Raw genomic sequence first — 26,529 nt, 5'->3', positions numbered from 1 at the left:
AGAGTCTTATCAATTTCTAATATTTTCTTTGCCACAGGTAAATGGAGTTGATTTAACAGGTAAAACTCAAGAAGAAGTTGTGTCCTTGCTGAGAAGCACCAAGATGGGAGGGACTGTCAGCCTCCTGATTTTTCGACAGGAAGAAACATTCCATCCAAGGGAACTGGTGCGTAAAATAGAGAGAAGCTAAGAGATTTATTTAGATGAATGTGAACAAACAAAGTGATCTTGTCACCTACTAGTAAACATGGCTGGCCAGCACAGCATATAAGGAAACAAAATGGTATTTTCTTTATTTAGGAAATTTTACATGAATGTTTATTATTATCTTTGAGATCTAGTATTGGAATTAAGTATTGCTAAGAATGTGTAAGTAAAAGTTTTACTTTGAGTGAAGATGTTTATTATAGAAGTACCTATCAGATGAACTTTCTTTGCATGGAGACAAGCAATTATTTCATATCTTCCACATGGACAAATCTATGTTTGAAAGCCTGTCATTTATCCCACTACTTCCTCACTAAAATATTTCAGTGCATATACTATTAAGCCAAAACAGAATATGTAAATACCTAAAAAAAGTGGAATATGGAAGAAACAGTAGCCTTTTTTGAATATAAATGAAATCTCTCTATGCAGTGGAAACCCTGCAGTTATTAATTTAGCAGGGTAATTCAAAGAATGTTTCTGAGAAATTTACATCAAATGGAAATAAAATGATATTTCATACTGTACCTGTTCCACTTGCATAGTGACTACAGATATGTCTCTGATAATTATTCAAGATAATTCCTGTTATGAAAAGATAGAGTGTGAATGTAGCAGTCTTACTTTGTTCTGTATTCAATTAAACTGCTGGAATTATTTATTATTTGTATTATCGTGGCTACATATAGCTCTAAAAATAAATTATTTGGCTGCATTATCATGAAAAGATAGACAAATATAAGTGGCTTGTAGTGTGATGAATAGATTATATCGTTTTTCTATTGGCTTTGTGTTATTTTTGAATGCAAAAATAATAGATTTTTGTTTGTCCATTTCAAGACATTTAACATTAGTTTTTTTTATTTTATTTTCTAAGCTACAATTAAAGCTAGTAAGTCAAAATGACAGGGAATGTTGCAAACATCACAATTTTAGCTCAGTGTTCTTGGAACATGACAAAGTATTGATGCATATAAGTGAAAGTTAAAATGAAGAGAAATGAACAGTTTGAAGTCATATTATGCCCTACATTATTGCTGCACCCATGAAAGCAATCGGTTTATAATTTCCTATGATGTGTAATTTTCACAGTATTGCTATCTAACATAAAAGTGAATGAAAATGCTTTTTAAGTTTTCTAAATAAACTTAGAAATAAGAAAATGTCTTAATTTTGTGTATATTATTTCTATACTAAAGATAGGAAATTATATAATTAATAACACAATTTAACATGACACTGTGGTTGTATGTCTTGTAAATAGTATATGATGTGAGTATGGCAGGTATCTAACCATAATGATACTTGATTTAGGTTTAAAAATAACATGAAATTAGCTGCTTTAAGTGAGTTTAACCTTGGTAGCCTCCCTGCTGCCGCTCAGGTGATACTCTCAGCTATTTGGCAGACATCAGACTAGGGAAGCCAGATCTCCATGTCACATGGGCACTTCATTGTGTAGTCAGAGGGTCAGATCTGACCTGTTGTACATTTCTGCAGCTCCAGTTGAACAAATTGCATTGTGAGGATCTGACAGTGTATGGGTGTGATGATCCTCTGTTGCATAAAGATGTGTTTGTTTGCATTTTGACTTGAAGAAATGTTAGGTGTGCTCTGCTGACAGCTGTCAAAGAGCATGAGCAGAATTGCTGGGGAAGGTGTTGAACTAAAACCCATCATAAGGGCTGTTCTTTCTTCTCTGGTAAGAAATAACCTTAAAAGAAAAACATATTTTCAGACAGCTCCTCTCATTGACTTTCACTTGCTTTATGTAGAAGATAAAAGAAAATAAATGTTGGATGAGGGAGGGAATCTGAAATCAATTTGGTTCATATTTTTTGCCATACAAACTTTCTTTGTCTTTCCATGCTTCCCCTATTTCTGTCATGTTTTCTACATTTGTATGCATTAAATTTTGCCTTAATGAGATATGCCTCAGAAACTGTAAGCATAAAATCAAGTTATTTAATATTATCCATCTCATAAAGTGCTGGACTTGCTGTTCCTTGCTGAGCAGCACTTTGTTAAAAACATTTTATATTTGCCAACATTTGTACAGATAGTAATCCCAATAAAAGAGGTGTTTAAATTTTATGTTTTGAGCTATGGCTACATGAATGACTTTCAAAAAGTTATTTATACTTGGGTTTCTTTATAAGTAAAATGAAGATAATAAACTTTCAGGAGAGTTGTGGGTTTAACGTCTTTGATGCATGTTGCCATTATTGTCTGGAAGGAGCCTACAAAAATGTGTAGCTGTATATAAAACTTACAGGAATGTTAAGCCAAACCCCTTGAGGTTAGTACGGGATTTTGCGTTCTCCCATAGAGAGCTGTGTGTGTGATGAAGAGCCACCATTCAGTGTAGAAGCTCCTATAATACAGATAATGGTATAAGTGATTAAAATGTGGCCACAGTGAATAACATAAGATTGGCCGGACTCCACTCCTAACAGTGAGATCTGGAAGACCAGTTATGCTTCTTCAGAATACCAGGCCTTTCCTTGACAAATTATCTTAATATCTTGGTGTTTCACCACAACCCTGTGAGAGGCAGATTTGCTTGTAGAAATCTCATCCCCTTGCCCCCTTGCATTATGAAATAAGTAAGGAGTTCTGTAATTAAGTTTAACTCACTAGACTGGACTGTTGTCATCCTCACAAACCTAAAGGCAACTTACTGTGACATATTTTTGCGGAGCTTACTACTGTTGAATCTGCTGAAGGACTGGTTTGGGTTGTTCAGCTTTTGAGCTAAATAAATTCTCAATGTCAGCAACGAAAGATGGGCCTGCAGTTAGTCTCCCATATTCTACAACCTAATATGTCCACTGCCACTTCTAGGTCCTTCATGTGTTCCTAGCATTTGCCTCCTTCATCTTTTGTTTTATTGGTTGTTGACCTTAGATAAAAGCTAACTAGTTTTTTGCATTAATATTTTATCACTACATTTCCTTATGTTTAAAACTTTCAATCTTCTGCAAGGCATACCAAAACAGAAAAATCCAATGAAGTCTAGGTTTTCATCATGGAAGCTGGTTAGCCTGAAAGTGATCACCAAGTCAGCAGGAAGAGCAATATTCCTTACATGTACTTCCCAAATTGTTTGAGGGATACCAAATAGTTTCCCAATGATGTATGTTTGCCTTATATGCCCTAAGACAAAAATGCAAAGTACGAGAGGGTCCTGCTAAAAGCACCCTCCTGTCTTTGGATACCCTGCCCTGTTTTTCTGGCTCACCCAAACATATTGCAAAGGGAAATCCCTTGCTAAAATGTGAGTGGATGTTTTTAAAACAGGTATTTATATAAAATATTTGGAAGGGTTCATCTGGACTACTGAGGTCATTCTTTGAAGCCCTCAGAGTGGAAGAGAAATGCCAGGGAGAACATCCAAGAACATTCAACTAGCCAGAAAATGGTGTGAGCAGTTGTAATCCTTCCTTAGCCAGATATTCACCTTCTTCATAACCAGATAAAGCCAGGTGCACTGGCCACAGATTGCTGGAGGTTATTTTTGTTCACCCCTCATTTAGTGCTTATTTAGAAAAAAATTGAATTGGCATGATGAATGCCCTTCATTTTTCTCTTACCAGTTCATGTCAGAATTAGACCTTTTTGCTTATCCCCCTCCTAATAGATAGTTTATGTCGTATATAGCTGTGTTCTTATTTATTTTTTTTACTTTCTTTAGAATGCAGAACAAAGCCAGTCACAAATTCCAAAGGAAACGGTAAGAGTTTCATCTTTTCCATACTGGAAGACTCCCAAATGTTTTTAAATTGATGTGGCACTTCTCCATCAAAGTTTCACAAATCCTCCTTTCACATTATATACTGTAGATGGCTCTCTCTAGCTTTACATTTTAAATGCATTTCTAATTTAATTTCAAATACTAGGTATCACATAATTCCATTATTATGTATATTCAAACTGTATTTGAAATCACATCTTTTTATACGCAAAGACCTAAAGTTGGAATGGTAATAGTAAGCTCTTAGTTTGAGCTACTTTTGGAAAATTTATTGTTTAAAACATGGTTATATGACCAAATCTTGAGATAGAAAAACATAGCAGTTAAGCACTTTAATGTAAGTCTGAATTGACCTTAGTAGCAAACTAAGATTACTTAGTTATTTTAAAGAAATTATAGGGAAGTAGTATCAAGTGTAACCCTTTGAAGACTGTTTAACAGGTTGCATTTGTTGTGTCAGTGAGGCTGTGTACTGTTTATATTTTACTCAAACTTGTTTTAGTCACTGAGACACTGAATTTTAGTACAGATTGTACTAACATGCAGAACTGTTTACTAAAATTAAAGATTTTACGAAACATTAATATAGGACATTACAATAAATGTACCTTAAATGTATGCCACATCTGAGTTAAAAATGCACTTCAAGAAGCTCCATTCAATTAGGTACCTATTTCAAAATTAAATATTAAATTAGATTATAGAGAAATTACATGGGTTCGTGCTGAGATTTGAAATTAGTCAGAAAAGCTGCTGAAAAACAGAAGCGACTCCAGATGAATTGGAATGCCTTGCCAGTGATGGTGAGATAGAATCTCAGATTAAATTGAGTTTAGGAAAAGAGATTTAAGAGTCATCACAGTTTAGGGCACATACGGGTTGACATTTATGTGTTTTAGTCCAATGCAATGTAACTGGCAAAATGACTGTTTGGACCGAAGGCAGCAATACTCGCTTTTATCCTCCGTCTTGTTTTCCTTATACATCCTCTAGTCTGAAACTCATCTGCATAAGGAGTTTGCACGATTGTAGGTGTATCATTGTGTCTGACATGCCTCACAGTATCATTTTAGCACATCTCTACAATGCATGCGTGTTCTTATCTTCTAAATTTCTTACCACATACTGCTGATATGTGAGGAGATCAAAGATCAAAGCCCAGGATAGCATTTCTGCCTGTAATTGAATACAACTGAAAACAATTTGTGGGCTCAGTCATATGGAAGTGTCCTGCTTTTAGGAGTTACATTTAAATTTTGCCACAAAATCTCACTCAAATTAGGCAGATTGCCTATTGGGTATTTATATAAAGTAATTGCTTATCTGTTGCACACTTAATGTTTTGTAACAAATTCTATGGTGAAATCCTTTTTCTGCCATTTTCTGTTCCAACTTCTCTACCTCTTCTAAGACAAGTCCAAAAGAGGAAAGGCACTCTCATTTCTCCTCTGTAGGTGTGAGCCATACATTTCTCATTAAGAAGTACATTATGCAAGAGCAACAGGGAGCACATGAGTAGCTACGGATTGCTGAAAAACTGTGCTTGAATCATCCAGAAAGCCCAAACAAGCCTTAGAAATGAGGAACTGAATTGGGAAACATGCAGAGACATACAGTGAAGGAATGAAGCTAGAAAGATGGTCAATAGAAAAATAGGTTGTTTTTTTTTGCATAATATTTTGTTTTCATTCACTGTGGAGCGAGATCTTTCTTTTAAACGAAAACTAAGAGCAATAGTGACCAATAGTAGAAATGGTAAATGTCTTAAAATTTCCCCTTTCTGGGTGAAAATAAAAAATAGACTAAATGTGAAAGGTGTCGGTGAGTTTTCTAAATGCACAATGCTTTTGCTTTTACCTCCTCCCTTCTAATCTTCTTTGCTTTGGATAGCTGTGATACTACCTTTATGCAGAACTACATTCCCTCAGCTGCACATTAATAATACAGTCACACATTTGCTTTCTTTTTTAATTTATTTTTATTTTTAAAAGTGTTTTTCATTATTTTCCTCTGGTCTGTCTCTATTTGTTTGTTCATCCTCTGTCTAATTTTCAGTTCTTTGAGATTTCTATCTTGCAATTTCTGTTTCTGTGCGTGCTCTGATCTTTATGCTGTTAGTTGTGAGGTTTTAGACTCTGAGAGTCAAGGACTTGATTTACTAGAAAGCAAAGCAAAATAAAAGAAAAAAACAGGATAGAAAATTGTGATGGAGGTAGCGAAGCTATAGAAATGAGAGAGGTGAAGTACAAAAATCTGCTTCTAATTTAAAGGGAAAATGGCTGTGGGGTGTTTATTTTAATGGCTATGTCTTTGTAGGAAAATAGGAAAAAAATGCAACTTTGAAAATAGAAATGAAAAAAAAGCCCTGAAAACAGTACTCCTGAAATAAAATTTATATATATGTGCAAGAATGTAAGGCCTAATCTATCAGTGTGTTATTAACACTGAGGGGTTACATTCATGAAACTGTTTGTTTGAAATGGTTGATACTAGTATTGTTGCACTTGAATGCAGTACTTAAAATCATCACACATATAGTAATATAAAACCTTGACAATTGGTCTCTCTGATTTATATGTAGCCTGAAATCATTGTGTAGCTTATTACTTACTTAACTGCCCTTCCAAGAAAGCATATAACTATATTTTCTGAACCATCACAGAATACATGTTCTTATATTCTCATCCACAAACTTCCATAAAAGGGGTTTGCCTAATGTGCTAAGCTCAGAGAATCTAAGCTTTGCTCTTCAGTTAGCCATAAGAAATTCAGATTGCTAATGTATCTTCAGCCATGTTAAGCATGCCTAGTGAAAACAGGATGGATGTTTTTGCGTTCTGTTTGCAGATGAATGGAACAGGCATGTGGTTTAGTCCTGGTGCATGAGCATCTCCTGTATCTCATTCAAAAGCCCTGCTTTGCCCGAGCACTATAACCAATGTTATAGCTGACGACAAAACAGATGCACCTATTTCTGAGCATGGTGATTATTTGGAATGTAGGAGATTGACCGTAATATGAAAACCAGTAATTTATCATTATTACATTTCTGTTTATAAGCATAATTATCTTAATCTTGTTACAGAGCATTGAAATGAACTGTTAATTATGCTATGTAAAACATCTGCCAATTAATTTTTCCCCCATACTCTTTGAAAGTCAATAGTGTTTCAGTAATATTTTGCTTTTACAATTGTCATTCGCTGTTTGTTTTCTGAATTCAAGCTGGCAAGTTAACGTTCATGTACATAGTGCTAGAGAAATAATTACCATATATGTGTATGACTGTTTTCTATAGGATGCTGCCTGTTGATAACGTTAGGATTCAGACTCCATTTCATGATTGCTGCACCCAGCAATACGGGCAAGCTTCAATTTCCACTGCTGCAATAGGTGATCCAAATTTCCAAAAGTTTGAGCCAAGATTTCACATTCGCTCATGCCAGCCAACACTACTGGCAGAGCTGATATCATTAGATACAGAATGATTTGATCAGATGTGGAACTGATGCCGTTATTACCTTCACAATGTTTAGAAATGTTACAAATAACTGGTGCTGGTTGTTTTTATATCGTTTTTATTGCAGTGGTGTGAGACAGAAGGGTGATTACGATGCATGCAGCATGCTATTTTGAATGGTTTCAGGTTCTATTTTTCATAAAGTTGTGAGATATGAAGCAGATCAAATGGAAGAAGCAAATGTGTAATCTTCTTCAGGATAATGTTGTGTTTAGAGTCCTTTACCGTAGGAGGTACTCTATTATTGAGTAGCTTGTTCTGGGGGCATTAATGAACAGAGCAGAGGCATAATTTGTTGTGAATAATTAATATAACAGTTGAGTGACTGTGCCTGTGAATGCTCTTTGAATAGTTTGAATTCCCGGAATGTTCAAGGGTAATCCACTAGCACTTCTGTGTTATACTGTACTTGGGACTGATCCTGCGGCTCATAGCTTTGTCTCTTGACCCCATGAGACTTAGCTGGGCTGCAGTGTGTCTGCGGCACAATGTAAGAAGCACCCACACAAGACTCACTTTCTTCTGAGAGAGCTGGGAGTGCACTGCAGCTGCAGTCATTATCTCAAAGCTGGACAGTTTCTTGCCAGTTTCTCGCGAGCCAGTGTCCCTTGCACTGAAGTTCTACACCAGGTCTCCTCAGTGATGCTTGCAGAGTCATCCTGAAGTCCCATTATGTGCCCATTATTATTCACTGTTATTGTGCTGTTTCCTACATACCGATCCCAGTTATTTTGGATAATGAGAAGTTAACTGTATAAGGTATTTACAAGTCAAACAGCAGATATAGGATTGGGACTGAAAGGGGCCCCCAACTCCTTTCGCTGGTCATCTGCTAGCACAGGTAATGTGTCATGGGTTCTTCCAAATACTTGCTTTAGCACATCGCTCATGTCATTGCTTAAAATTCCACTGAAAATTCACTGGCTATGTAGAAAGTTTGCTTTACTGCACTGTTGCCTTTAGATTCTTGGTTTAAATTCTTTACTGCTATTAAATCCTGGGAAAAACAGTGAGATGAAATGGTTTGCCATGGTTGCCTGAAAGCCTCTAGCAGAATTACAAGTGAGATGTGGGGCACTCCCAGTGCCCAGTACGAGTTCCTTGTCCTCTACTTGTACAAAGGCGTTGTGTTGCTTTCAACTTTGTTATTCTGTCTGGATTTCCCAGACACTCTATCTGTTTCTTTAGTCTTTCAGGTCTTACACAGCCAATAGCCCAATGGGAGAAGTATAAGGATTTTTAGGGAACTGTGTCATTAGCGTGTTGTGCATTGAAGTTTTTCTGGGACAAGGGATAGTACAGAGAGCTGTAGCTCTATAGACTTCTTTAGCAAAGCAGACACCTGCTGTGTATCTAATCCCTTGGTTTTCATTTCTCCAGGATAAGCATCTGTAAAGAAAAAAAGAAAAATCAGTAAAGAAAGAGAGGTTAGCATTACAATTGTGTATTTGTTTCAGAGCATACAGTCGGAGCAGAAACTTTGAGTAGAAGCAATTTGGAGTGGATTATTTTGATCTTAAATGATAGATGATAGTCATTATGGTAACTGTAATGTATAATGAATGAAATATTTTTAGTGGTGTGATCAGTTGATTTTAAACATAGAATTTTGTCTGCTTAAAACAGTTCCTACAACACCCCAGATCACAATGTTAGCATTAGGAAGAATAATGTTAGTGTAGACAAGCAATGGTGTTCTTATATAGATAAATAACAAACATGTGGATATACTTAAATATCGGCTTTTGCAAAGCTTTGATTTCCATGCTAAATGAAAATCACATGTTAGAATTTTTTGCTCTTAGGAAAAAAAATAATTTTTTTCCTAAACCATTTTTTAATCCATCAAAAGCATTAAACTGAAGACATTAATAGAATATGGAACATATTTCTGATACTAAATTAAGTCCCTGAAATGGACGTAACTGGAAATATAACAAGCCTATTTTGCAGTATTTTCATGAGCAAGCATTTCTGTGTATAGGGACGTAACAAAGTTAATCCACATAACAATATGCAAAAAATCTTTTCCTTGATGGGATTAAAATTAAAGCAGACCACATTTCCCTTAAAATCTTAGAATTCAAATATAGTTTTTGATATTTAGCAGCTGCTGTTTGATTTGAACAAGAGTGCAGTATTTGCCAGATGTGACATATTAACTTTGCTAATATGAATAATGAGCCTCACTGTATACATGCAAATAAGATTCATTAGTGTTTATCTAACATATGGGAGATATTCAAATACTTAACGTAGGAAGAGTTAGAAAATAAAGCTAGTGCAAGAATTTTAGTTGTTTATTTGGCTTATGCCCTATTATCTTTTTATAATCTGCTGGTATATAAGATAAGTAGATGCTTTGGACTCTTACAACCTGTAATACAGGACATGATTGTTGATTTAAAATAGTAAAAGGAAGGAAAAAGGCACTGTAGCATTTCAGAGGGAAACTCTGATGGAAGCATGGAATGCACATGTCGCTCTCCGATCAGGAGGAATGCATCTCTCTGCTGGAGGTCCAGCTTGAAATCAAAATAATCTGCTGTTATATTTGTATGTGGTGCCTAACCATACCAGTGTGCATCAGCTCTCAGTTATTTCTCCTCAGGAGGGGCCTCAACTGAAGTCAGAGAGGTGTGTTCCAGGCCACCTACATTGCTCTGTTTTCAGTACCTCCAGCAGTAATACATCTACATTTTTAAAAGGGCCAAACATTGCCCCCCCCCCCCCCCCCAAACAGCTGCTGATCGATGAAGCTGTTGTTTTGGCTCCTTAGGGCTGCTGGATATACATGTTGGATGTTTGTATATGTGATAACATAAGATAAAGGTGAGTTTCATCCTCTTTCGATTTATTTCAGTTCAGAAGGTTACCTGATGTGACAGCAATGTCACTTACCTAACCTGAAGGACAAAACAATTAGAGCCATCTCTCAGGACAAGAATGTCTGTGCAGTACCTCACTGACATCTCCTTTCTCCTGTGTCTATGATGTTAATTTCAAAATAAGAGTTTTGTTCTGTTCTAACAGTACTGAGGCAAATTTTACTGGCTTCCTAATGTATGGGACTTGTAATGGTGAGCATGAGGGTGATGGAGCACTGGCACAGCTGCACAGAGAGGTGGTGGAGTCTCCTTCTCTGGAGACATTCAAGACCCACCTGGACACCTACCTGTGCAACCTGGGCTAGGGAGCTGCTCTGGCAGGGGGCTTGGACTTGATGATCTCTTGAGGTCTCTTCCAACCCCTACAGTTCTGTGGTTCTATGATTTAATATTTTCACAGGTTCCCTTTCAGGAGGAATAAGCAATGAATATTGTATTAAGATCCTCTAAAGATTAAAAATATCCAGGAAAAGTCTGTGACTTTAGTCTGGCTGCCCATTATTGAAACCAAATGACTACATCTGTCATTTTATATATTCTATTCCTTTTACTTTTATAAATTACACTTCTTAGATGTGTTGAGCACTTGGAGGTCTTCAAGCCTTCAAGAACTTGGGATTTTCAGACCAGGCAAATAAAAAAAAAAAAAAAAGACACATTTGTGAGGTGGATAGGAAATAAAATAAAACAAAATTAAACAAAATAAAAATAAAACGGGCTAGTAGGCTTAGGGCTGCAGTGTGACGAGACTGGACAGAAAGATTTAGGGGCAGGTAAAATTGGATAGTAATGATGGGGTCATTATAGCTGTTTAGTGGGGTTTGCGCTCTAGTTACTTGATCTATCACATCAATATAATCATCATATAAGAAAGATGTTTTTGCTTTTGTGTTATACGTGTATGTGTTTATACAGGAGCCCTACAAATGTTCTCATTTGTATTGTATACATAACTCTGAAAGATAGCCTTGAGGTGTGGGATACAGCTCTGTTACTGGCTTCTGCGAGTGAAAACAGCAGTGCACTGTTTTTTACCCAGAGTCCCATGATTAACTTTTTTCTTTTCTCACTACGTAATCACAAAGTAACTTGCAGAGAAGTTTCAGAGGCTCAGTAGCTGCTGAGAAGTCTGCATGTCTAAGCTTGCAAGAGAATGAACTTCTCTGTAGAGAATGCAGCCGGATTTGTAGCTGCAGCAAGCCACTTTGAAAACTTGTCCCAGCTTGATGGAAAATTGCTTCCCCTGTTAGGTGGAAGGAGGTTTTTCTTTTTTGTTAGCTTTCCTTTTTTCACCCATCTCATGCTGTTTATTCACCAGCTGAACCCTGATGAGATTTTATAAAGGAAAGAAGTCCCAAGCGAGACATTTCTTTGTAGCCTTTAAAACAAAAAAAGAAAAGTAGTAGATGTTGTTATTAACAAGATGCAGTAAGCTCATTACACTGTTACTGTTGAAGTCTATTCTAATGGTATTTGTAAAATTATACCAGATTTTATAATGGGATCAGAAACTGATTTCATATGGAAGAGTAATATATTTTCCCTCCCCTTATCTTTCTTTAATATCTGTATATCTCCCAACATCACCATCATTTTGTTCTAGTCAGTAAGTTTATCTTTAAATTTACAATGTATTTATATTGCATTTAAAAAGTGAAAAATGTATCTCAAATGTCATTTAGCATAAATTGATGCTAAGTGTGAATTCGAAGCAAAAAAAAGTTACCTACATAAATTATCACCAATCGAATTTTTATTACAAATTATATATGCTTACTTGAGCAGCTTCTTTCATCCAGCTGAAGTCATTTCAGATGACCTTTTCCTCAGCAGACTCTGTCTGAACAGAATATTGTTCTGCTGTTAATTGTTTTGGATGTAGTGTGTGAAAAATCTCAAGGGAGTTGAATTTTGTGGCTGAGGGTTCATAGTACATAAATTTGCTTGCATGTTTACTTCTGGTCTCTCAAGGTATATGAAGCAATAAATTTCTCCCACAGATCAACTAATCATGAAAATAGTGTTGAGGTGTTTGATTGACATAGTGAAGATGTTAATTTAGGGTATATCAAGATCAAATGGAAGTTATTGCAATTAGGAAGTGATTGTGTTCAGTGTAAATTTTTAAATGATGCATTTTAGATTTCTGTGCATTTTTATTCTGTTTCATGGGTGTATTAGAGAATTTCTATGGTTGCATTTAGATTCTCATTATGCAGTACAATTTTGATGTAATCTTTACAGTGGTAGATATTTAGTTTATTGGGGAGAGTCAGTGCATATTTAGTATTTCTGTAGTACAAAGCACTTTGGTCAAAAGGGATTCAGTAAATCTTAATATATTTATATATTTTTTCATTTATTTATATATTTATCATGACTTTTGGTTCAAAATATCGAAGGGTCGGGCTGAAATCTCATTGCTCATTTCTGAGAGAACAGCTCTTTTTCTTCACACCTAGAGTTTCCTAACAAATATATAGTCTTTTTTAATGCTTTGTATGAAATACAATTTGTGTTCATTGTATTATATATAGCTAGGCCTTCTTTGGTACCATGATGTGGCACAAATGTTACGAGTCTGTACTTTCATATATGTTAGTCATTGGATCCTAAAAGTTCTATTTTTGAATGCCACATTTTTCTCCTATGTGCTTCTAGTAGAAACTGTGGGGCAATTCCACACTCAGGTGTCTGCAGCTCTGTCTTAGCATTGGATTGTTTCCTTATTTAAATCTGTAGAAGATAGGCAAGTGGAAGAACTGCATTAGGAGCAGGGCTGAGCTGACAGAGCAGCTCTATGGGAGCAGCGAGGAGAAGAACTGAGGCCATTAGCCCATTCCATGGGGGTGCTGATGGAGGTGCTCCCATGGGCCCATGGTCATAGAGAAGTGTACCTGGCAGACTGTGGGGAGAAGCAGTTCTGTGTCTTACACCAAAAAATGGCTGAAATGCTTCCATATTTTTTAGAACATTTGAAAACAATGAGGAGGATAAATTGTAAATTTATAATAACAGTAGTGAAGAGAAATCTAGTGAGCTTGTGTGCTTTGGAGTACCCATGCATTCTGCTTTGCCTTTATTCCCCTTTTGGCTCCACAGCTTTCTGTTCTTCTATATTTGTTAAGGAAAATGAAAGCAGACAGGGTTACAAAAAATCAGAAGTTGAATGCTTCTGTCTCAGATTGCATTATCCTGCAGCTACCTGACAAAAGGTGTATCTCAGTTGTATCTTTCAGCTAATGCTTTTGTGATTTAAACAGGAAAATTGGGGTTGTACTTTTGCCAAAACCTGAAGATTATGTTTTAAATCCAATATTTTTTCCTTGGACAGTGCAGACATTTCCATTCCTGATGGCAAGCACAGATAATGCTGATTTGCACAGCCAAGAGATGTGTTTGGATAATGGGATTCATAAGCAAGCTGATCTGGCACTTGGAGAGGGGGATGTTAAGTTTGTGTTACACTTTGTTATAACCAAGTTATGGTTATACGTGTGTATCTAATGCAATGAAAAGACCTGGTGAACACATTAAGGCTCATGCTTTTAACCAAATGGGAAAAGACAGAGCTCCTGTTTTCCTTCCCCTGGCTGTTTCAGTGCTCTCAGCCATCTGACATCCTTCCCATATGACATTTTCACATTGCATTTCTAGGTCAGTGGTGACAAAACAAGCATACTTTGCCCAAACTGATTATCTCAGTCTTCTGTACTCCACATGGCTTTCATATCCATCTCTGCAGTAGTTTGTGTTTGGATTTCATAAGAGCCTGTCAGCTTTGCATTTCCTCAGATCTTAGAGACAGAGATGGCTCAGCAAGCAAAAGTAAACTTGTAGTGCATCCTGTCCTGCTTTAACTGTCGGGATGTAGAGAGAAACCCAAGTGAGTTTTGCAGAGATGAGAGTGATGTGGGAAAAATGGGTATAAAATCAGAGTAAAAATGAGAGGTGATTTCAGTTAATGTTATTTGCCAAATTTATGAAAATATTAGACAGACTGATTCTTCCAGAATTAGTCACCACATTCTGGTGGATGTTCTCTTACTGTTGCTTCCTCATATGGATGAGAAAACAACAGCACATTTTGGGTCTCCATCATCTGTGCTGAGAACCATTGTCCACAGCTGCATCCCCCACAAGTGCCACTGCTCTTCTGGGGCTTCCCAGAGAGTCTGCTCCAACCCATCCCCAGGGCATTTGCTGGGCCACTCTGAATTTGTCAGGAGGTGAAGTGAGAAGGTACTCACCTTCCCTTCATGGCTTTTGGGCGCACTGTGGTGTCCTGAGCAGCTCCTTGCCAGAGGCACTGACTGGGCTGTGATTGTAGTTCCAGGCGTTCGAAATCTGGGATTGTCCTTGTAAAGCTAAAGCAGTGTGGAGGGCAGCAAAGAACCAAATATGTGGGTAGGATGACAGAGGAGAAGGGAAGAGCCAGGAAAGATGGGAAAACTGCCATGCTGAACTGGATTTGATGCTAAGACTGGCAGTAGCAGAGATGTGGACTTCAGATCTCAGCTGTGTAATTTTCTGTTTTTTTTTCCTAATACAGCTCATTCTAAACAAAATGAAAGGACTGAATAATTTTTGAATTTCATTTTCTTTCAAGTAGTTTATCCCCATATATCACAAACAGACCACAGATTATGGTGGTATTTTAAAAATTCTGTAAGTAGTCAAATCAGAAAATCATTTCAGATATAGCTTTTTTTTGGGGGGGAGGGGGGCAGTAGGATAGGATTATGTGCATTGGCATTAATGACACATTCAGTAATGACATATAATTCAACTATTTTACTAGACAGAAAAGTACTCAGACACAAACATAAGATATTTCTGAATCTAGGCATCAGCTGGAGGTGACTGAAATTACACTATTTGTGCATGTTTCTTTGAATAATTACTGTGAAAAATATTGTGTCATTGTAGCTGAAAGCATTTTTTTAAATGCTAATAGCTGTGGAAGAAAAAGAATTCCCAAGTAGAAATGCTCTTCTGTAATCCCATGATAATCTTCCTGACAGAAAGCAGAAGAGGAAGAGCTTGTTCTCACACCTGATGGAACCAGGGAATTCCTGACATTTGAAGTTCCTCTTAATGACTCTGGATCAGCTGGACTTGGTGTGAGTGTCAAAGGAAATCGGTCAAAAGAAAATCACGCTGATTTAGGAATTTTTGTCAAGTCTATTATCAATGGTGGAGCAGCATCCAAGGTAAGAAGGAATGTCCATGTGCTTTGTCTTCCTCTATTTTCCATAATTAGGCTATTTTGAAGATAACCACAGGTCCAGGAATGAAGTTGCTCTGTAACTAGCAATTTTGAATTATGCCACTTGAGGTAACATTTAGATTTCTACAAAAAGTCTTGCTTATGTATTGCATGATTTAACAGCCTTTAAAGATTCAAGGAAAGATACAAGCAATCCCTGGTACAGTTCAATTAGAATGCTATTTATTCAAACAGGTTATGGTAATAGCTTGAAGTACAAAACTATAAATGATTGGAGTAGACATTTTCTACAGCGTTAGTGATAGAAGCTATTATATCAGTGTCCACTTGGCTATAAACTCTTAGGGCGTAGTATAGTTGTTTGATTCTTTCTCCTTTTTTCCCTCTCTCCGTCCGACTACACTTGGTTCATAGCATGTTTTAGGTGACTGGTGATAATTTGCTTTTCCAGGATGGCAGGCTTCGAGTGAACGATCAACTAATAGCAGTAAATGGAGAATCATTACTGGGCAAAACAAATCAAGATGCTATGGAAACTTTAAGAAGATCCATGTCCACTGAAGGAAACAAACGAGGCATGATTCAGCTTATTGTGGCAAGGCGAATAAGTAAATGCAATGAGGTAATACACTTCTGATATTGGGGTTGGGATTTTTAACTTCCTCTAAGTTATTTCTCTTTACAGGTGATGTTCTGTGTCTTCTGAGACTAGGAAAATAATATTTTAAGAGCTAAAGAAAGAGAGAATTACAAAATGATCTGAATTTCAGTGTTAGACATGTTAACCTTATTACCAGATCAATAAAGTTTTTCTTTTGAGTATTTTCATCAATGGGTAACAGGAAACACTGAATAAAACTATATTGATTTTGTAATTGGATCCCACCACTTATGTGATTTTGGTTCTTTGAAGGTTTTAATGCAGGTCTATTGAATCTTTCACTTATAGATTTAGTGTCAATTGACTTGCTTCTTTGTCACTTCGAATTTTTTTTAATGAAGAAAAAGCTCATATATTTCATAACTACATTTTCTCTAGGCAATTAAAACTTTCATTTAAAGATTCTTCAAAGCTAGGTACAAATAATTCTGTTATTTCTGATCATCAATATCTTGTGTCTTGGCCTTCATTGCTGATGAGTACAAAAGACTGAAGGAAGGGCTCAGCAGCGATTCTTCTGATATTCTTTGCAGCTTTGGTCTCCTCCAGTGCTGTGTTAATGTGTTGATATTTTGAAATGTTTGCATGATTTATATTAGTTTTATCTTCTAGATTAATATAAACAATACAATATAGCAGAAATATGTGGACATATGACACGGAGAAAGGCTGCAGATGCTGTGTAGGACTGAGTTAGAATTCAAAATGATTTTGATGCATTAGAGAAATGCACTGAGTTAAATAAAATGCGGCTGAATGGCAGATCAGGGAGACATCTGTTCTTAAGACATCTAAAAATCATGCTTTCACTCTTGCTAACACCAGTAAGGTCTTATCTGGATTTTTTTTTCCTTGAGATTCATCCTTCAATGATGTGCACAAATTGGTTTAGTATTGCAGATCCTTCCTAGGGGGAAAGGGCAGGGTTTACTTCTTAATGTATAAAACTGATCTTTAAAAAATTCCAGTTTGTAGTTTCTTATTTGAAAAATAGCTTTCTTGTTTGAAAAAGACACTACTTTTAAGATTTTCCTGACTGTGTGCTTATACATAGCTTTAATACATATACATACACTGCAGAAAAAACAGTTTGGATGCACGTTGGTTTCTCACCTGGTGTCAAAAGAATTCTGACCTTTTAATATTTGGTAATGTCCTGTATTAGCAAGAGTTCCGAGTGCCAGTGGGTATAGACTCTGTCATTTGAAGACTGTTTCTTATTTCAATCCAGTTTCAGCTATATTTTGTATGTTTCTACATAGTAATAAATATTTTAGTCTTTTGAACTGTTTAAATTTTTTCTTCTAAATAGGGCATGGAAAGTGTTTTTTCTAATCTTAATGAAAGTCTTCTAGAACAAATGTATGCAGGCAGTATTTGTAAACATAATGGAGCAAATCCAGCTCCTTAAATCTGATAGTATTGCTGATCATTCACGTTAAGAATAATCTGCTGCCCTACATCTGCTTGATGTTACTTAATTATTTTGCAGAAATCACTTGGCAAAAGTGGCATAGCTTGTAGTATTTGTGCTCTGAATGAAGTGATGTTAGATTTAGATACTCTGAGATGGGTGCATACCAGCAGAAGGGTGGGAAACTGTGTCTGTCTGAGCCTACATTAGTGGGTTTTGTGCATTTCTTAACACCTTTATAAGACAGTGAGATGAGCCATCATGATTTGGAGAAGTGTTGATGTACAATTATTGGTACAGTGATCATCTTTATTAAATAATCCTTTGAAAATCTTTTGTTGTCAGGAATACTTGCTGTCATCCCATTCAGCCAAAGGAAATACGATGTAAATATTGTTTGTACATTTTAATATGCTGTAAAGGCAAGCTAAATGGACATAAAACTTTATCTGCTGAGCTGGCAGTACTGAAATGTTTTCTGAAAGTCTTGCAGGCTCAGACTTCAGTTTAATTAAAAGCAAAGAGAGAAATTTTTATTGCTGTTTGGCAATTAAACTGTAAATCCTTCTTTAGGAATTATAAGGATTTAAACTTTAGATATTATTTTTACATAAAATTGATAAACTGTTAGTATTATTTATGTATATTAAATGAAGACCACATATGAGCATGGTATTCAGTTATTTCATCCTCCAAATAATGGATATGTAGACTGAGACCCTGCTGGAGAGCAGCACTGTATGGCTGAGGCTTGCGGTGACGGTCACTTTCCCAGGGAGCATCTCCTATGAGCCATCTCTGTCTAAACTGTACTTAGCTCAGCAGTTTTGATTTCTTAGACGCTCTGGTATGTAAGGTGTTCTAATAGAATATTCCTGTAACTGCTACCAGATTAGTGTACAGTCTTTGTGAAGATTTTTAGTATCAGGAAAACGTCCAAATAACATGGCATTTGTCAGGAGCTTGTAGGTTGGGAGGAAAAGCATTGTACAGGCAGACCCCGTCACGCATTTCACTTGCTTGTTCTACAGAAAAGAGTTTTTACTTTCTTTTCTCAAAGACAAAAACAAATCTTTATGTTTACACAACTCATTTTTTTTACCAGCATTTCATATGGTTTTGCCTCTTTTATGGTTCTGTGGTTCTCCAAAAGTGTCACCTTAAAATAACAACAGTAAAGATCCCGTTCAATTGATTCCTTTCCTGAGTTAATTCAGGATTGTGTGTGCCCATGTGACTGACAAAGAGAAATAGCTTACACTCTCGTTAGCCTTGCAGAACCACAGTTAAGTGGAACGGAGCCCGATTATATTCCCTTTAGTGCTTTGTCAACAGAATTGTTTATTCCATTCCATTCCTGTGATATGGTCAGTGCTGCACCACAGCCCAAGGTCAGGCCTCTGCCTCCTGGAATTGTTCGCTGTGCCATGGAGCATCCCCAAGCATCTCCAAAGGGGAATTTAGCTTGTGGAATCTGTACAAGGGGTAATTATGCCAGTGCAAGAAAGAATTATGTTCAGTGTCTGGATGATAAAAACATTTGCTGTCTGCCTATTACAAAAAAGCAGGAAAAAAAAAAGGAAAAAAAAAGGAAAAACAAAAGAATGCCCTGCTTGCCTTTTTCCCCAGTGACATTTCAAGTCCAGTATTTGTTTTGCATTTTCAAAATGAACCCACGTTCTTTAGAGAAAGATGCACAACTCTTCTTTTCTCTTGAGTAGAAGTTTGAATTGGATTTCAAGAGTTTTGTGAATACCAAGTTATTTTATTTTTAATGTTCATTTTCATAATCAGCCCTAAACATTGTGAAGAGAGAATTGGTTTGGCAGTGTAGTTCTGCAGAGCACTGTCCCTTTGTGTTTTTGTTCAAACCAGAAATTTCAGGTGTCCTTGATTCTTGTCTAGAAAGAAGGATGGCTCAGTCCCCAGATGATGGCTGAGAAAGGCAGGGACATCCACCTTGCTTCTGCTGCACAGCAGCTGCATTTTTTTTTGGTCAAAAAGTCTTCTTTAGGCTTCCATGCTTTACTTAGTTTGAGAAACTATTTTAGAATGTAGTGCAGCTACTTCTGATCCTCCTTTTTTTTGTGCCAGCTTTATTCTCATGCAGCTTCACCAGTTCTCACATTATAGACTTCCAAAGCAATTATTATTGCAATGAAGGCATACATAAACAACCATAATCATATTATCTTGTCTTCAGAGAAGTAGTGAGGGGATCATTTACATCATCAGCTCTGACATAACTGTAAACTTAAAAGAGACCACAAACTTCCAAGAAGGTAAAAAGCATTTTTATATTGTGGTTTTGCTGAACTGAAGGGTTGCCTGTCAAAAGAGTTTTCATTTACTCACCAAGAGAAAGAGTATAACCTATCCAGGTTTTCAAGGGAATTATCTTGTAGTAGACATTGATGAAAGCATGGTGTGAGTGGTAGTTATGAATGGACTAACTTCAAGCTAAGGCTGTGGATTAGAATTTTTCTCATCTGCATTGCATCTACATAGAGTGCAGTAATATAGTTCCCTCTGTAAACTGCATTATTATTGAAGTTGCAAAGTTTTATTTAATATCAGCCACTCCAGAACAAATCACACAGTATGTGATGGATGTTGTTAGATTAGTGTAACAAAAACATTTCTCTAACATTTAGCATGGGATGTGGCTATATCTAAGATTCCATCTACTCCCTTTCAAATCTTTTCAAATCTATGTTTACAACTTCCAGTGTATTCTTTTGTGATTAGCATTGTGGGTTGACACTTAAACTTTCTTATATAGACAGGGAGACTGTAAGTTATGTTTCCAAAGTTTTGTGGACAATGGTAAAAAAATTTTTAAAAAAGGAAGAATAACATTAGTGTTGACTTGATAATCATGTATGGCCAATATGTAATAGGTCAGTTTGCACAGGATGTGGCCATCAGCTTTTTGGGTCTTTAACTCATAGTTGATATTTTTTTAATTGCTGAGGAACCTTAAATCTTTTTAAGGAGAAGCACTTGGGTGCTCCTCACAGTGTGTTCAGTTCATTAGTGATATTATGACAATTAGCCTGTATGGGCAAACAGCTGCTGGCTGTATCACCATATGTACACAGTGCCCAGGCATAACTGTCAGACAGATGAGTGCAGCTGCTGGCAGTATGTGCTGATTCAAGAAAATAAAGGTAATTGTTACTTTCAGAATCCTGCTCTTTTCAGTCCTTCAACCTGGACAGCTTAGAGGCACAGATTGCTTAGAGGCACTCTGTTCATGTCACATGCAATCAGCACTTGTCTGCCATTAAGAGAGAGCACATCACCATTTTCCTCAAAATGGGAGATTTCAAGGGTTTTTCTTGTCTGCCTCACCTTTTTGACAGAATTTATGTCATGCCAAACCTGCCTGAAAAAAAAGATTTGCAAACGATTTTCAGATCTCCAAATTTTTTTCTGCATGTCTGTTCATCTTTGCTCCAGTTCACGAATTGAAAAAAGACCATTCCTTGAAGTGGAGAAAGTCATAAATCCAGACCATATAAGGACTTTATGACCTTATCAACTGTTTAAGTGAATGGATGGTTAGATTAGTGAGATAGACTGTTCAAGTGAGTGGTTTTGTTATAAAATGAAAAAAGAAAAAAAAAGGAAACAAACAAACATCTATTCTTCTCAGCATAAAACGTTCAACGTTGTTTTTTCTTTTCATGCATTACTTACTTTGAAATTGATATGCTATGTTTGTTTATTTGTTTTTCCACACTAGATTAGTTTTCTGAAGTCCTTCTGGAGTTCATTTAACCATCAAAAATACTTTAATATCTTCTTCAAACACTGATTTCACTGTTCAGTCCCTTCTCCAGGTCATTGATAAAGCTGCTCATCAGTCTGAGCTATTCCCAGCCTGGAGCCCTAGGGGAATCTACAGCTGACTTTTCTCCATCCTGAAGTCTGATTTGTGTTTCCAATCCTTTAGCCAGATTTTGATTCAGAAAATGAAAACCTAGTCCAGTTCCATGAAAAATTACTTTCTTTAAAGCCTTTGATATGAAGCTATGGGAAAGGTTTATGGAAAATGCAAATGTATTATGTCTGTTTTATTGCCTGAGAGAACTTGGAGAGCTTACTGGCATCTTTCCGCAACTCCAATATGTCAGTGAGGCATATTTCAAAGAAAATCCCAGTGCTGCCTCCTCACAAACTTCTATGCTCAATTATTTTACTCTTTATTGTAGATCCCACCATTTCATCCTGAATGCCAGGCTCCCGGGTCTGTAGTCCCCAAGATCTCTAGATGTATGGGCAGTCCTCTGACAACATGGCCATTCTCAATAGTATGTTGGGCATTTCGGCCAGCAGTTGTGAATTTCAGTTTTGAGTTCCTTCAGGGCTCTTGAGAGAATGCCATCCAACCTGGGTGACACGTTAACTTCTCACCTACCCATTTGGTCTAATGTATCCTGGGTGTTTTCTTCTGGTTGACACTGGGGTCAGGTATAGAAATCTCCCCAGTATCTTTGACAATACTGACAGATGCAAAGAAATCAGTGAGATTCCCTACTACAGATTTATCCCTTGGAATCCCTTTCATTCATTTGCTGTTGAGTGGTCCCATTGATTTCCTGGGTACATGGCTGATGTCCCTGGAAAATGTTTTATCTTCAGTCTGAGTATTCTATGTAGGGTGCTGCTTAAAATCATTATTCTCTCTCTTCATTTCTTGGTCCGTTTTGGTGGGTTTTTAAAATTGTGGCTCACTTTACTTGAGCTTCAAATACAGTGTTTCCTAACAGTCAGGTTAACTGTAGTCTTCTAGCAGTCTTTTTGATATGTGAATTCCAGATAACTGATTAAAAATGTAGTGAGGGAAATATAAAAGCTTTTTTTTTTTTTAATTTATTTTCTTGTGTCTTTGTGGGGTAAATAACTCCCAAGGATGGTACTTCACAAAGAAATAGTATAGATGATGGTATATTTTGAGAAATTCTATATAGATAGTATACAAATAATACAAAAGAGAGGATAGCTCACCTTCAGGATGACAAGGCTCACAGGAGACTCCACATGGGAGGGATCTCCAAGAAGAGATCCTTTCCTGGTGGTTGTCAGCCCTTAAATGGGGTTTGGGAGAGGTGGAGCCAGGCTCCACCCCTTCCAATCACACAGGTACATCACCTCCACCTGTACCCTCATGGCTGACTCAGTGCTCACCTCAGGTGACCAATCAGTGGTTCAGGCTGTGATTCAGCAGTTCCCATACAGTCTTGTTGTCAGCGTACAAGCTCAAGGTTGACTCATGTTCCTGCTCAGTAACTTACCGTCTAACTACATTTTGCAAAGCTGCACTTTTTTTTCCTATGCTTGCCTTTTAGCTTTATTGGAACAAGAATGCACATTTCTTAAAATACTATACTAATTTAATTTATATTTAATAATGCACGTTTGTGCATGCATCTTAAAAAGTTTCTCCCTAGTGTGGGATCCCAACCATAGTTAATACTGGTTAGTAGTATTGTAAATGTATCTGTTGAAAAAGAAAGTTGAAGCATTTTGGATATCATACTAGCCACAGTATACAGGTATGAAAGAATAAAGAAGGCTTGAGGAACGATTTTGTGTGACAGAAAGAGCTTCAGTATGCTGGATGCAGTATAAAATGTAGCAGACTTGAAAATGGGCTTCTTAAAACCCATAATGCTTGCATGCCTGTATTTGGATAAATTACTCTTCAAATGAAAAAGAAAGCATGATTATTGTTTCTTAAAAAAGTTTTTTTTTTTTTTTTAAAGGTTGTTTATGCTTTGAACATTTTGGCAGTATTCTTGCATGTAAACTTTTTTTCATATTTATGTGCATAACTTCAGATAGGATGGATGGTAGTGTTTAAATAAAAGGGACTGCATTAGTAGTCCTTTTATCATCTAGATAAGCAGCAGCTGGGCTAGTTAGTACAGATAGTGCTTTAGCTAACAGCTGGTTCTTATCTGAATGACAAAAGGCCAGGGTGAAGACCTTTTTTTATTTGAAAAAAGAAAAAAAAGAAGAAAAGAATGTTACTTCTCTTTTTGTTTTAAGAGAATGGAGAGAAAAGGACTACACTCCACTGTAGTGTATAAGGTTTTCTTGTATTTTGATTAATATGATCATTTATTACAGATAAATGTTAGGACCCAGAGAAAAAACTCTGTGCAGTCTGGAGATGTGGAGGCTGGGGGGGATCTTATTAATCTCTGTGAATCCATGATGGGAGGAGTAAAGAAGTCTCATCTAAGCTCTTCTTTGTGGTAACCAGTGCCAGGATAAAAGGCTAAAGGTATAAACTGAAAAATCTTTAAATGCCTCCTCTATTGGAAGAGCAATCAAGCATTGGCACAGGTTGCTTAGAGAGGTCATGGTGTCTCCATCCTTGGAGGTATTCAGAACCCAGCGGAAAAAGTCCCAGGGCAACCTACTCTCACTGAGCATAACTTGGAGCAAGAGGTTGGACTAGATGGTTTCCAGAGGATCTGTCCAACCTCAACTAGTTCCTGACACTGTACTCTTGTACCAAGTAGTGCTCCTGCTAGGGGTGTCTACTGATAAAATGTATTAGGGGCAGTTTTGCTGCCTGGCTTGTCTAGGAGACAATTAATGAAGGTCAGGAATTCATACATCTTTGTTTATATTATCAAACCGTTATCAGTTAAATTAAATTATACTGACTAACACCAATATCAGCAAAGGAAAGAAGCTGAAATGTGTAATTCAAGGCCATTATTAGAATTGCATCAGAAGGAACAGCTCTTTATTTCAGCTGTAATCTTCCTTTGGATTGTTGATCTCTTTGTCTTGCCCACAGCACAGTTTCCAAATTAAATGTGGTTTTTTTCCTTACATCGACTTTCTATTGGCAGTGCAAGGAAAAGATTTTTTTTGGTGCGTGTCACTTGTGTAATTCCTGTCTGATTTTTGTTATTTTATGAAAGGCACTGTATCTTTTGTAAAATATTTTTGTAGTTGGCTGTCTGTACCTTTGTTTGGACACATCTTTTTGTGATGCTGATTAGAAATGGTAAAAGTTTTCCTCCTGAAAATGGTAAAATACATGATTTGCTTTACAAAACACAGCCATTTGAACACAGTGCTTGCTATTACTTGTATTTATCCTATACTTACTCTATAAGGTGTAAATTTTTACATATTCCTGATTCTGCAATCTTTTCTTGAGAGTATCTTTCTTTCTGAAAATCTCTTAAGACCTTCCTACAGATGAGTTTGAAATTTGATGGATTGTCATATGAAAAAAGACCGTGTGATATGGCTCACAAAAAGCTGGACACTTGTTACATCAGTATAGTACAGGGAGAATAAATCCCAAAGCACTCTATATTTTCATACCTTATTTAAGGCAGTGAAAAAAAGGTTAGTTTATCATTTAATATATTTACCATGCAAATTTAAGCTCTCAAGCAGTAAAATGTTTCTGCAGTTGTTTTTTTCCCAGTCTTTTCAAATGTAGCATTTCTACTCTTTTTGAATTTGCCTTAGCTTTCTTTACAACAGAAGCCACAAATATTGTTTAATTTACTTTTCAGTAAAGCTGTCAGTTGTAATCTGCAATTTAAAAAAACTAATAAAACAAATCCTCATTTCACAATTTAAACATTATTGAGTCTAATTCACTTGCACTGCAAGTTTATTATTCTCCTGCAGCTTGACGTGCCTCCAATTGTAATTGTGTTGACCCTCCGATGCAGTAAATCTCCCCAGTGCTTATCAAACAGGGGAAGATAAGTCTACAATTTGGAACTTCATTAAATATCTCATTTATATTAAACAGATGATGGCTTTGAACAGAAAAAAAATAATTTTTACAGACTCCACGACCTCTGATTGTGGTCTGGGCAACTCAAGAATGAGGCATTTTGGAAATCTGCACCCCCTCAGTGTACGTGGCCACATGCCAGCAGCCGAATGTCAAAAATTGTTCGTCCATCGGGCTGACTTCAAAGCCACTGCTGCAAAGGCTGCTGTTGAGTGCCTTTCAGCCCTGCAAGCAGATTTTTAGAAATCTTTCATGGCATACTTTTCTTAGTCTTCTGGGAAATGTGGGAAGAGTGATTAATAATGGGCAGCTGTTTGAAGTGAAAAAAAAAAAAAAAAGCAGCACAATAAACATGTTTCTCGTTATTATAATTCAGGAAACTATGAAGTACTCCTCTTATGCTCGTTTAGAGACCAGTCCAGTGAAATAAGCGCTCCCAGTGGCTTCAGAAAGTTTGCTGTGTGCTCAGTATCTTGCGATCCCTGCTGTGTTTTAACACAGATAAAATATATGCTGTAGGATTTGTGTAGTCACATTGTTTATAGAATTTAACTTTGCACATCAATAGTAAAAGATACGTTGGTGAAGACAGGTAGTGCTTTCATGTGTAAGTTCATTTGATTACCAGTACAAAACATATCTATTTTTGGATTTGTTACTTTTTAATAGAGCTGGATGCAGTTTGTGCCATTTGATTGGTTTAATCCTGTCAGCAAAGCTCATACAGTATTACTGAGTCAGCAGAAGGGTGCTGGAGCTCAGATGAGCTGAGAGCTCTGCAGGCTGGATGGGGAGGGGCTAGATGATGGAGTAGGGGGCTTTCCATTCACTCAGTTGCTGGCAGTCAAGCTGGGCCTGTCAGCTGGTTGGTGTTCTCACCTTACTCTGAGGAGCTTCATTGACAGTGCCCTTAGCTAATGGGGTGTCTAAACCCAGCTAGATGATGTCAGATTTTCTTTCTTTGCTGTGCATGGGTTCTGATTTCTACTTAGGTCTCTGTGTCTCCTAGGGAAAACATAATTTTTCCTCTATTGCTTAAAAATCTGAGAGGCACAGGAGGGAAAATTTG

General features: G+C 36.7%; 1 protein-coding gene across 14 annotated transcripts in view; it reads left to right on the top strand.

The window, feature by feature from the left end:
* Positions 1–26,529, top strand: part of PARD3 (par-3 family cell polarity regulator) — a 425,974-nt gene that overhangs the window by 231,850 nt on the left and 167,595 nt on the right. For 10 of the 14 annotated variants that reach the window (XM_065731479.1, XM_065731476.1, XM_065731472.1 and 7 more), the window contains 4 exons: positions 38–166; positions 3,902–3,940; positions 15,394–15,582; positions 16,051–16,221. In XM_065731479.1, coding sequence (XP_065587551.1) covers positions 38–166; positions 3,902–3,940; positions 15,394–15,582; positions 16,051–16,221 — 528 coding nt within the window. The remainder of the gene's footprint in view (positions 1–37; positions 167–3,901; positions 3,941–15,393; positions 15,583–16,050; positions 16,222–26,529) is intronic. The other 4 variants (XM_065731482.1, XM_065731480.1, XM_065731485.1 and 1 more) reach the window with 1 other exon arrangement.

Source organism: Cyrtonyx montezumae, unplaced genomic scaffold (assembly GCF_038088225.1).
Source record: "Cyrtonyx montezumae isolate F1298 unplaced genomic scaffold, pur_monq_1.0 scaffold_14, whole genome shotgun sequence".
NCBI classification, from domain to species: domain Eukaryota; kingdom Metazoa; phylum Chordata; class Aves; order Galliformes; family Odontophoridae; genus Cyrtonyx; species Cyrtonyx montezumae.
Note: the sequence above shows the minus strand (reverse complement) of the source record. Positions and strands in the feature narration are given on the sequence as shown.